The 12,948-nt window shown below is 44.3% G+C and overlaps 1 protein-coding gene across 1 annotated transcript in view; it reads left to right on the top strand.

Annotated features, from left to right (window-relative positions):
• Nucleotides 1-12,948, top strand: part of SUCLG2 (succinate-CoA ligase GDP-forming subunit beta) — a 243,557-nt gene that overhangs the window by 127,423 nt on the left and 103,186 nt on the right. The window contains exons 5-6 of the mRNA XM_026679375.2: nt 565-717; nt 10,776-10,865. Of these exons, the coding sequence (XP_026535160.1) occupies nt 565-717; nt 10,776-10,865 (243 nt within the window). The remainder of the gene's footprint in view (nt 1-564; nt 718-10,775; nt 10,866-12,948) is intronic.

Genomic DNA, 12,948 nt, shown 5'->3' with positions numbered 1-12,948 from the left:
AGGTGTCAAATTCGCCACGTCACATTGCCATCATGTGATGTATCACAATGTTTTTTCCTTTGTGGAGCTGGGGTAGGCGTGGCCTTCACGTGACGCATTCGGCCCGCAGGCCGCCAATTTGATATCCCTGCCCTAAAGGATATACTGTGGGAGATTCTAGGTAGAGGCTATCCTCGCTTTCTTGCCCTGTCTACTAACCAGCTCTGGACTGGGCTGCCTCTTCTCTCTCATCCCGACCCTTTCTGAAATGTTCCCTCTGGGGAACTGCTCCTGGGATACCATCTCTCTCAGATTGTCATAAGTTGAAATGGAAAGGTATACTTTCCATTTACATGATGATAATATAATAAGGTACCCACATTTTAAGGAAATAATTAATTTTATAACACATTACTGAAGGATTCCAGAATGTGGGTTGAACTCTGGCATTCTGTTATTACAGATGCTAGATTCTCTTCCTCATTTGGAAGACTTTATCTCTTATACAGCCAATAAAATGAAAACACTGTTGGATCTTGTTAGCCAAGGCATACTAATAATACATTGTCAAATTATATTTTTTAGGTTATGGTGGCAGAAGCACTAAACATTTCCAGAGAGACATATTTTGCAATATTAATGGATCGAGCTTGCAATGGGCCTGTTCTTGTTGGTAGCCCACAAGGTGGAGTTGATATCGAAGAAGTAGCTGCAAAAACTCCAGAACTTATTTTCAAGGTACATTTTAGTTTAAAATTGTTTGTGTTCACGCAAACTGCACTGCTATATTCTCTTTGAATAAATAATCAAGTCTGAGTTGATGTGACTATTAATAGAAGACCTATGATGATATCTGTAAAGCATTCCTCAAATGTTCCAGATGTTTTATATACATTTATATTGATGCATCCAGAAGGGGAGCTAATGATTTTTAATATTTGATTTTAATATTTAGAAGCAGTCCAAAGTCTTTCTCTGGATGAGATGGGCAGCACACAAATGGATTGAATAAAATAATAAATAAATTCGTGTAGATTTTGATACATATTTAACCTGAACAGGAGCTAATATGATTATCAATAACCTTTGTGCATCATGACATTATCACACAAATTATTTGAATTACATACAGTAGTCCTCAACAGTTTGTTTAGTAACTTTGAAGTTACAATGGCACTGAAAAAAGTGATTTATGACCATTTTTTCACATTTAAAACCATTGCAGTATCTTCATGGTCATGTGGTCAAAATTCAGATGCTTGGCAACTGACTCATATTTATAACGGTTGCAGCGTCCCAGGGTCATGTGAGCACCGTTTGCAACAAGCAAAGTCAATAGGGAAGTCAGATTTCTTAACAACCGTGTCAGTAACTTAACAACTGTGGCAAGGAAAGTCATAAAATGGGGCAAAACTCACTTAACAACTGTCAAGCTTAGCGACAAAAAATTTGGGGCTGAATTAAAGGACTACCTGTACTTCCAGGTACACAGTTTTTTTATGTTATTTCAACAACAATGTAACCATTCTCATATGCTAGTGCTTGTACAGACACTTCCACGCTCTATTAATCTGTTCATCTTTATCTCCCATTAAAAGTTCTTACTTTGAAGAGATCGTTCTACTACTTACTGCAGGGTTTCCCAAACTGTGAGATGTACCTCTCTTGGGGAGGTTCAGAAAGAGTCCAGGGGAAGTGTGAAAAGCCTTACTTAAGTTACATTGTTGGACTAAATCCACCAATGCAATGAAATGTAAGTTTCATTGCATTGTTTTCATTATTCATTCTGTATTTTTAGGGAAGGTATGAACAGTAATATTCTACTGAAGGGAGGTGTAGTGGTAACCCGACTTATGGAATAGCAGATCTAAAAAAAAAAAAAAAGATAGGTCCACCTATTTATTCACACTTTACATTTATAGCAGAATGGAATGTGAGGATTTTCAGTGTCTGAATGTAGTACAAAGTGGGACATGACCTTGGAAGAGTTTATAATAGTTGCAAATTACTTTTGCTAATTAGTAAATTATGTAAGTTAATGAATATTAACTTGGTTAGATTATTCTTTTTTTGCAGTACAGTTCTTACATGCCTGTTGAAGAAAGTTTAATTGTATATAATGGGAATTATAGCCTGGTAAATGGACAAAAAGGGCGTTGGTACTTACCTGACACGCCCGTTCTCTTTGAGCTGTGAAGAGCATCCAGTAGTGGGAGGTGCTTCAGTCTCTGCATGTCTAGGCTGGGCTTAATTTGTGGAACGCTCCTCCTCCTCCACGGGACTCCTCCCCAGTGTTCCCCAGTTTTGGCGAAGATGAGAGAAATAAACGCCCTTGTCCTCAATGCCCTAACAAATTCGTTGGCCAAAACAGGACCCCACCAGATGGAAAAGGGGTGGGGCTGGATGCTCTTCACAGCTCAAAGAGAACAGGCGTGTCAGGTAAGTACCAACACCCTTTCTCCCATGAGCTGTTCAGAGCATCCAGTAGTGGGACATACCAAAGCTTGGCCTGTCCTATGGGAGGGACTCCGTCTGGCCTGGAAACCCCTCCTGATCCCTGTGGACCCGTTGCAGAACTCTTCTGCCAAAGGAGGCCTCAGCGGATGCAAACACATCTATTTTATAATGCCTAATGAATGGTGATGGAGAGGCCCAGGTTGCGGCTCGACAAATTTCAGTTATTGGTGCCTGTGTGGCCCACACTGCCGATGTTGCGGCGCTCCTTGTTGAATGAGCTGTTATGCCCCTGGGCACCTGCAGCGATTGAGTCTGATACATTTTCGCTATCGTGGCCCATAGCCAACGGCCTATTGTAGAAGATGAGACCTTGCATCCCTGAGTGTTGGGCTGAAACGACACAAATAAGGCTTCCGTTTTTTTGAAAGTTGCTGTGCGGTTAATATATATTATCAATGCTCGCCTCACATCAAGCCTATGCCATTGTAGTTCCAACCCTTGGGATGGTCTGGGACAAAAATTAGGAAGTATCAGTTCTTGTGCCCTATGAAAAACCGAGTTAATTTTGGGAATAAACATAGGATCAGGACGAAGGACCACACAGTCAGAATGGAAAACACAAAGATCTTGTCTGATAGACAAAGCTGCAAGTTCCGAAATACGACGAGCAGAAGTGATCGCTACAAGGAAAACTACTTTATACGTCAGAAATTGGAGACTTGACGATTTCAAGGGTTCAACAGGGCTCTTGGTGAGTGCGACGAGGACCTTGTTAAGGTCCCAGGTGGGATAACAGTGTACCGCTGGAGGGCGTAAATTTGTGGCTCCTCGGAGGAAACTCCGTATGCATGGATGATGGGAAAGAGATAGTAGACCTTCACAAGTGAGAACTGACGCCAAGGCCGCCACCTGTCTTTTCAACGTATTAGGTGAACGTCCCTTGTCAAGTCCCTCTTGCAAGAACTCTAGGATTTGAGCAACAGATGGAGAGATGGGATCAATTCGAGACTTGGCACACCATTTGCAGAAACTGGACCATGTGGAATTGTAAATGCGAGTTGTTGAGGGGCGTCTGGCGGCCTGGAAGGTGGCGATGACTCTGTTGGAAAACTTTTCGCTCTTCAGACGACTCCGCTCAACCTCCAGATGGTCAGGTGCAACCATTGAGGGTCCGGATGTTGAAGGGGTCCCTGGGTTAGCAAGACCCTGTCTGGCGGAATTCTCCATAGTATTGATATGGATAGACTGCGGAGGTCTGCAAACCACAGCTGTCTGGGCCAGTAAGGACCTACTAGAAGCAGCTCTGCCCTCTCGTCTAGCAGTTTCTGGATGACCTTGGGAAGCAGTGAAAGTGGCGGAAATGCATACAGAAGCCCCGGGGACCAACGATAGTGGAGCAAATTGAAGTTCTCTGCTCCTTGCGAGGGGTACCTGAGCATTGAGGGGGGAAGTGAACAGGTCCACCACCAAATGTCCTGATCGCCTCTTGAAACAGGGTCGGATGGAGGCTCCACTCCGATTGATCAATTGTGGCCCTGCTTAGCCAGTCTGCATGTGTATTCAACAGGCCCAAAATGTGCTCTGCTCTGATGGAAAGTAGGTTGCTCTCCACCCAATGACACATGCGCTCCGCTTCCCGCATGAGATGTTTCGACTGTGTGCCCCCTGTTTGTTTATGTGAGCTTTGGCTGTTACGTTGTCGGTCAATATTAGTATGTGCTGATTGCGTACTTGTGGAAGGAAGCTGCGGAGAGCCAGGTGTACTGCTCGAAGCTCCAGCCAGTTTTTGCTGCACGACTGTTCTATGGTGGACCAGCGGCCTTGGGTTGTGAGCGATTGAACGTGCACTCCCCATCCAAACAGGCTGGCATCAGTGGTGATGGTAAGTCTGTGTGGCTCTTTGAAGAGGCAGCATCTGTTGATGACTGGTCTGGTCCACCAGAGGAGAGATATGAGGACCTTTGATGGTACCTTGATCTTGTATTTGGAGTTGCTTCGGCCAGAGCGCTGGTACAGGAGCAGGAACCCCTGGAGGGATCTAGTGTGGAGCCGGGCCCAAGGGATGATAGATATACATGAGATCATCTTGCCTAACAATTTTGATAGTTCCGCTAGGGACACCCTCTTAAGACCCCTGATCTTCTTAACTAATTGCTGAAGGCTATTTAGTCTATCTGGTGACAGGTATACTTTGCCTTCCACTGTATATAACTGCCCCCAGATGGGTTGACCGAGTCGATGGGGTTAAATGACTCTTTTTCCAATTTATTGAGAACCTGTGTTGTTGTACAGATTGTAATGTGTTCTGAGTATCTCTGACTGCTTGATGATCGGAAGATGACAAAATCAAGATGTCATCAAGATAACACTGGAGTCATATGGGGATATCACGGAGATGAGCAGCTAGCGCTGCGAGAACCTTCGTGAAGGTCCTAGGGGAAGAAGCTAGTCCGAAAGGAAGGGCCACATATTCGAAATGGTGGTTATTATAACAGAATCTCAGAAATTTATAGTGGAAAGGCCGAATAGCAATATGTAGGCACGCCTCCGTCAGATCTATGGACGTAAGGACGTCACCCTTTCTGATGCGAACTAAGATAAATTGCAGGGTGTGCATTTTAAACTTGCAATATACTAAAAAACGGTTGAGACGTTTCAGATCCAATATTGCTCTCCACCCCCCCGAACTTTTGGGAACAATAAAAAGATGTGAATACCGTATTTGCCGGCGTATAAGACGACTGGGCGTATAAGACGACCCCCCAACATTTCCACTCAAAATATAGAGTTTGTTATATACTCGCCGTATAAGACTACCCCTCTTCCACACACCTTCCACTTTTGCACTTTTTTTTTTTTTTTTTTGACGCACTTTTCTGCTTTGGACAATTTTGAAATGAGCTAATCCAATTTTGAACCAAGAATATGCAAATAGCTATGGAGTTTAGAAATGAGTTTTAAAAATATTTTTCATTGCTTACCATTAAGCATAAAATATGTTGTAAATAAAATGAGAACACAGGAAACGTTCTCTTCTCAATACAGCTGATCTCTCTCTCTCTCTCTCTCTCTCACACACACACACACACCAAAAACCCGGACACTGAAAAGGCTGCCAAGGAACAGTATATTCAATGCCTTCTCTTTAATCAAGAAACAAGGAATTCCTTAGAATCTTTTTTTTCCCCAAGTGGCCCTCTTTAAAAAAAATATGGAGGTAACACTTTCATTCAAAAAGTCTTCCAGTATCTGGAGTCGCTCAGACATATTGAAGTGAGGCAGGAGAGTAAGTGAAATTTGAAAAGATCCAGCTACCGTTTTCTTCCCCTCCCGCCCGAAGGCCATTATCTCCACGTCAAAACGAACGAGGGAGGCAAAGAAGCCAAACACGCTAAAAGGATCTCTTTATTTTCCTACACAAGGTCACACCTACTTTTCCGCATTCAAAGGACAACCTCTCCTCACCACCACCACCACACACACACACACACACACACACCCCAATACCCGCAAACAATGTTCTGGGCATTAATCACCATTGCTACATTAACCTGGTAAATTTATACCCTGCCTCCCCCAGTGTTGCTTTGACGGCAGGATTTCACACAGCGGGCGCTCGCTCGCTCTCTTCTCCGCTCTCCCACCGTTCGCACATGTTGGAAGCACCGTAAACCTGATAACCCACCCGGGGCTCCCCATCCTTAACCTACAGCCGCCGCATGCAAAACCTGCGTGCAAAAAAAAAAAAAGAAAAAGAAAAGTACGCCGCACGTGAGGATCTTCGAATCCTCTCCTCCCCACACCGCTAAGGAAGGAAGAGGGGAAAGGTTGCGCAGCGCGTGGCGAGTGACACCCGCCACACACACACACACACACCGCTCCCCCAGCCTCCCTCCCGGCTGCAACTCAAGCTCGAAGTGGGAGTCGGAGTCCTCCCGGCGTATAAGACGACCCCCCACTTGGAGGCATGTTTTTCAGGGCAAAAAAGTCATCTTATACACCGGCAAATACGGTAGAAACCTCGCCCTCGTTGATTGGTAGCTACTGGTTGGATGGCTCGTATGTCCAGTAGATGATGGATAGCTGTTTCCATAAGATTACGTTTAACCGGATCTCTGGAAATAGGGCATGACATGAAAAAGTCTGGGGGAGTGGATTGAAACTCCAGCGCAAGATCAAATCTGATCGTGTCTCTGACCCAGGAATCAGACGTTGAGGAGTCCCATTGGTCAGCGAATAATTTAAGGCATCCTCCAATGGGAGCCAGGTCCGGGGAGTTATCTTGGACGCCAGAAAGACCTATTTCCTGCTCCTCGAAAGGATCTCTTGGATTGGCCACCCCTTCTGTTCCTATCCCCGAAGTCAGACCTCTCTGGCTGCTGCCCTGGTCTGAAAGATGGGGGTCTCTGGTATCTGGGTGAGAAGAATCCCTGATAAAAGGGCCGAAAGGATCCTCTCCGAAAGGACTGAGGGTTTCTAGAATCTGACTTCCGAAAAAGAGAAGGTAGAATTTTCTTTTTGTTTCGGGTTTCGATTAGCAGCGGGTCGAGGGCAGGGCCAAAGAGTCTGTCTCCCACAATAGGAGATGAAGCCAGTTTGCATTTGTGCTTAATGTCCGCTTGCCAATGTTTTAACCATAGTAAGCGTCGTGCTGTGACATGTGAGGTAATGGCCCTGGATGAAAACTTGACCGCATGATAAGTTGCGTCAGCTGAGAATTCAGCGGCTGCTATACGTTTTGCAATATCTTGGTGCGCTCTAATGTTGGAATTAGGGACATGCTCCCATAAGGGACGGAGCCACCTGAGAGAAGCACGAGTAAAGAAGGAAGTGGCCGTGGCCGCTCTGATGGCCCACGCATCAGACTGATGGGCCCCGCGTAGGGCAAGCTTGGCCCGTTTTTCCTCCGGCTTTAATGCCTCCAGTGCTTCACTGGGAATGGAGGATGAGGACGCTAATCCCACTATAGGTTCGTCTACTTCGGGAGTATTCAACAATTTTGAGAAATCAGGGGCCAAATTAAAATATTTCCTGTCATATCCCGTGGGGGCAGGGTACACCGCTGCAGACGCCCACTGTTTCTGTACCAGGTCTGAAAACATGTGAGGAACTGGAATCACATCTGCCTCGACTACCGGTTGGTTGTAAATTAGATCTTCTGGTCCCACTTCTGAAGGAGTTGGAGTGGTAGAAGGGGCCAACTTGTTCAGGCGTGCAATGTTTTTTGCCTTAAACAAAAGTGATCTGAATAGTTGTGGGCAGAATAAGCCTGAAAATACCTGTTGATCAGGAATAAGGCACTCATCCTCAGACATCCCACTTTCTAGGGGGTCTGCTTCTGACAGGGCCGGGTCACTGTCATGTATTGATCCTGACCCAATCTGTTCCATTTGATCAATGTGATCCACTTCTTCTGCCTCCTTTGATCAATGTGATCCACTTCTTCTGCCTCCTCCTCCTCCTCCTGCGGTCCCTGGAGGGGCATGTCCCCCTGAAACTGTACCTGGGTATAGTGTTGCTCCGATCTGGTCAGCGACCTTAGAGATTGAGAATCATAGTCAGTGGTTACCGGGTGTTCCCTGGTCAGAACTGTGTGTTGAAGACATGCTGCAATTCCCTGGCGGATTGCCAGCTCCATCCACGCCTTCATTCTCTCTGGAACTTCCTCTGGAAGAATGTCGTCCTGTCGAAGACCGGCAGCCGTCGGAGTGAATGTAGCTTCAGGAGCCCTTCTCGTGGTCTGTGTTCCAGGCAACTGGGCCTGTTGACTCTGGGAAATCAAGCTGTGTCTGGATGAGAGGGAGAGATCTAGGGGAGGAGGAGGATGGGAAGAGGTAGATGGTTCTGGACTGGGGGGCAGAAGGTCCTGTGAGGACCTGTGTGCCTCCCTTGCACACTTATCTATTTGCTTTTCTAATGCTTTATGGCGCCTGTTGGCATCCTTTTCTGAAGCTTTAGAATGACCTTTTGTCTGCTTGGATTTGTGCTGAAATTTAGCTTTGACCCTTGATGTTGAGGATTGAGAGCTACTGCCGCCTGCCATTTTGAATTGAAAGAGATGCAGTTTGCTCGTTATTCACAGCGATACTGTTGAGGCGGTTGGCACGCCCAGGGGCCTGATCCAAGAAGGGACCGGTTGCCCTGATAATATCTTATCCCCGTGTTTTGTTTTGTTTTGTTTTTCAATTAAGATATATGTATATATAATATGAGTCGTATCACAGTAATAATATATTTCCTTATTAAGATATTAATATTGATTATTTTATTATTGTTATTGTTATTGTTATTATTATTTTTATTGGAGTGAATGAAAGTCACCAATAGATAGATAGATAAGATAGATAGATAGATAGATAGATAGATAGATAGATAGATAGATAGATAGATATAGATAGATATAGATATAGATATAGATATAGATATAGATACATTTAAATTAATAGAGAAACAGCTTGATAGAGTGAATATCCAAACAGCCAAATTAAGAACGCCTGAAAGGCCAAGATAATAAAGAGAGGCCTTCAACAACTTCCCTGAACAGGCGGACACAGGTCTGGCTGTTGTGCCGCTGGGTAAGGCTGTGAGGGTTAAGCCAACAATAATACACGGATGGCCTCGAATCTAATAAGAAAATGAGGTGTAATAATTCCTTAGGTTATTTTTTTTTAAAGTAAAGGCAAAAACAATGGCCATTATTTTTGGCATGCATGCGCTCTTCCCAGCAAAATACTCCCGCTGCGTGGGGAAATGCCTCCGATGGCTTCTCCTTGTGGCTAAAAGGAACGGCGGGGGAAGGGGTGGAAAGAATTCTTACTGCTTTCCACACCAAGACGGCGTTCTGAAGGGAAAACTCAAACGATACGACTCGGATGAGAGCGAAAACGCCCACGCCACTATTGCCGATATAGAGAAAGGCAATGCGGAATCACAATGGTAGGGGGTAGAACTAGCAGATGGGGGGGGAGCTTCGGGCACGAAACAGCACTGCCTGAAAATGCAAATGATCTCCGACGACCAGATGGAGAGAGCTAACGTTGGGAGATCGTAAAATGGTTTGGAGGCTAAAAGCCTGAAAAAAACGAACTGGACTATATCCAAACCTGCTGAGTAATACTCCTGTTTCGGCCAAGGAAGAACAAAAAGCACTGCCTGTCCACAACGAGGCTGAGCCAAAACTGGGGAACGCTGGGGAGGGGTCGTGTGGAGGAGGAGGAGCGTTCCACAATTAAGCCAGCCTAGACATGCAGAGGCTGAAGCACCTCCCACTACTGGATGCTCTGAACAGCTCATGAGGGAACTTGTAGCCTCAACAAGTACTCTTTAAAATATGAGAGCCAGTTGACAACCTGTCCATTTCTGCACATTCCAAAGTTTTCTTTATAATCATGAAGTCGGGGGGAGTATAGATTGTACCACTATAAAGGAAATATAGATTATTTAATTTCATCCCCATAAAGATATCTGTGATATCAGGGACCTTAATTTCTCTGTTTAGTGCAGTAGATGTACAGTACTTTAGAACTGACTTAGAATAACTTTATTGTCACATTTAAATGTACATTAATTGGCATACATTAAAATGAAATTTAGTTGCATGCAGCTTTCAAACCTCCACCTACAATATACACTACATAAACATAACAAAAACATTTCAAATATCATATCCAGTCTGAAGTGGTATAGAAAAACAATAGCAAAAGCATCTGATTCCTTTGATTTATAAATTAGCCTCCTATTCACTCAGCAGGTAAACATTATATTTTTCAAATTGGTTACTCAAAATTCCTTTTCTTTTCACATGACAGTCTTCTATTATTTCAAATTATAGGAGTGAGAAATGGCTACTACATGAAAGAATGCTTAATGAGACAGTAACAAAGCTTAACCTGAGACTGGTCCATAAGTTTGTGAACACATAACATTCTGTAAACAGCAACAGCAACAAGAACAATAATGCATATTTGAACTGAAAAATTGAAGAAGAATATTGTTGGGCATTAAGAACATTGCTTTGTTTCCGTGTCTAAATTGGTCACAAAAATTAACAGAATATGTATTCATCAATGCCATCTGTACAGTAATTAAAAGTGAAAACTGGTGTCAGATTGCCTTGTCAGCATGCCACCCTGAAGAATTTCATGATTTTCCAAGAGACTCTTTTTTCATGGAGAGTGTGGTAATTATAACATACCCTATAGCTTGCATTCTTGGAATTTTGGCAACTTGCCAAATATTAATTGCTAATTTGCAGAATATGTTAAGTATTTTTTTAACCGTTGAAATTATACATTTGTTTTCCAGCTGAATATTTTTATTTATGCCCTTTATTGTAACAGGAAGAAATAGATATTTTTGAAGGCGTGAAGGATACTCAAGCAGTACGGCTGGCAGAAAATTTGGGATTCAAAGGGCCTTTGCAGCAACAGGTAACATTTTCAGGAATTAGCTTTTCCCCCATGCTGAGATGTCAGTCAATCATTTTGCTCAATCCAACTTTGAGAACTTTCTGGTTGCATATGTGTTGTGTTCAAGGCATTGATGTTCTCCCATGATCTGTTCAGAGCCTTCAGTAATGGGAAGGTGCTTCAGTCCCTTCTAGAAAAGCTGGGCTTAAACTTGAGGACACTCCTCCTCCACGAGACTCCTCCTTAGCGTCCCCAGTTTTAGCTCAGCCTTTCTTCAGACAGGTTGTGTTATTGTTTTCCTGGTCAGAACAGAACACTGGCGATTTAGCTGATTTATTTCTCAGGTCAGGTAAAACCATAGTTTCTGTCACCAACTACCCCCCTGGGAACCTCCAAAAGTCATTTCGCTCGGGGTTTGTTTGTTTGTTTGTTTTTACGTTCCAGCCTCCCGAGGCTAAAGCTGCCTTAAACTTCTAAACAAGGAAGCTTATCTCTCCGATCTCCCAGCCAGCTGAGTAAATGCTCTGTCCCTTCGAGGTTTGAAGCTTCAATTTAAAAGTGCAGCCTTTTTTCCTTTTTATTACAAGGCTTTCCCCGCAGAACATCTCAGGGCAGGGAATTAGCCCCTGCACTTTCCCGCTGAGCGGTTTTGCTTTCAGCAGGCCAGGCAGTGATAGCTGCTTTTGTTTTCATTCTGCCATCAGAAGGCCACCATTTTAAAGGCTGCGTGGTTAAATTTGCTGAGTAATTGTTACTGTCTGTGAGGCAAGTTACCCAACAAGGTTTCCCTTCTTGGGGACCTGGGAAGGGGGGATCCCTACCACCAGTCCACTGGATGATAGAGGACTTGAACTGCTGGATTCCACAGGCAATAAGTGCAGCTAAACTGATCTAATTGTCAGTTACAGACCTCTGTGCCTTCATATAGGTGCCGGGTCTGGAGGGGGGTGTTCTGGTCTCCATATTTGATATTACAAGTACTTTAAGTTATTAAAATAGATAGATAGATAGATAGATAGATAGATAGATAGATAGATAGATAGATAGATAGATAGATAATTAGATAGATAATTAGATAGATAGATAGATAGATAGATAGATAGATAGATAGATAGATAGATAGATAGATAGATAGATAGATAGATAGATAGATGATAGATAACAAAGCAAAATAGAACAAGGAGACCACATTTGCTAAAGGCATCGGGGAACTATTTATTCCAGGATCCCCTGCCCCCTAAGGGAGCAGGCCCTAGGTGTTCCAGCCACCTGCAATGGTTCCTGCTGCCATACCAACGCGCCGGGAGAGACGACGCCAGGACTCGCGTAAAAGTTCCATCAACCGTTCTCAGGTCTCTACGATGGTGGACACGACCCGAAATCAACAAGGGATGCCCTTTCAAGGATCCACACAGGTTGATTGTTACAACAGGCATCAGTCTAGTGGGATGGGTCCCCCACTTCCAATCACATACAGTGCAAGGCCTTTGGACAGATTCAGAGAAGGCACACAATATCAACTGGCTAGAACTGAGAGCAGTGTACTTGGCACTCCGACAATTCCTCCCACATCTCCATTGCAAACACGTGCTCATCTTAACAGACAACATAACTACAAAGGCCCATATCAACAAACAAGGGGGCACTCATTCCAATCTACTAATGAGGGAAGCAGAAAGACTATTCCTGTGGGCCGATTCCATCTTCTCTCTCTAAAGGAGGAGCACATATCTGGAGTAGCAAATGTACAAGTGGATTGGCTCAGCAGAGCCATGTTAGACCAATCAGAGTGGCGTCTGGACCCCAAGTTCTTTCTGGAGGCTACTCGGAGGTTGGTCCAACTAGTAATCGACCTGTTTGCCTTCCCACTCAATGCACAGCTTCCCCGATACATTTCTCGTTATCCATTGCAGGGAGCGGAGGACGTGAATGCCCTCAGATGTCACTGGCCCACTGGACTGCTATACGCCTTTCCTCCCCTCCCTGTGATCCCCAAATTGATTCAGAAGTTGCTGGAAGAAAAAGCGGACCTGCTATTAGTGGCTCCTTATTGGCCAAGGCGAACATTGTTCGCGGACCTGAAGGACCTCTCGAGGGTACCACC

Source organism: Notechis scutatus, chromosome 2 (assembly GCF_049901735.1).
Source record: "Notechis scutatus isolate UNSWTSFEM ecotype Mainland chromosome 2, rNotScu1.2, whole genome shotgun sequence".
NCBI classification, from domain to species: domain Eukaryota; kingdom Metazoa; phylum Chordata; class Lepidosauria; order Squamata; family Elapidae; genus Notechis; species Notechis scutatus.
Note: the sequence above shows the minus strand (reverse complement) of the source record. Positions and strands in the feature narration are given on the sequence as shown.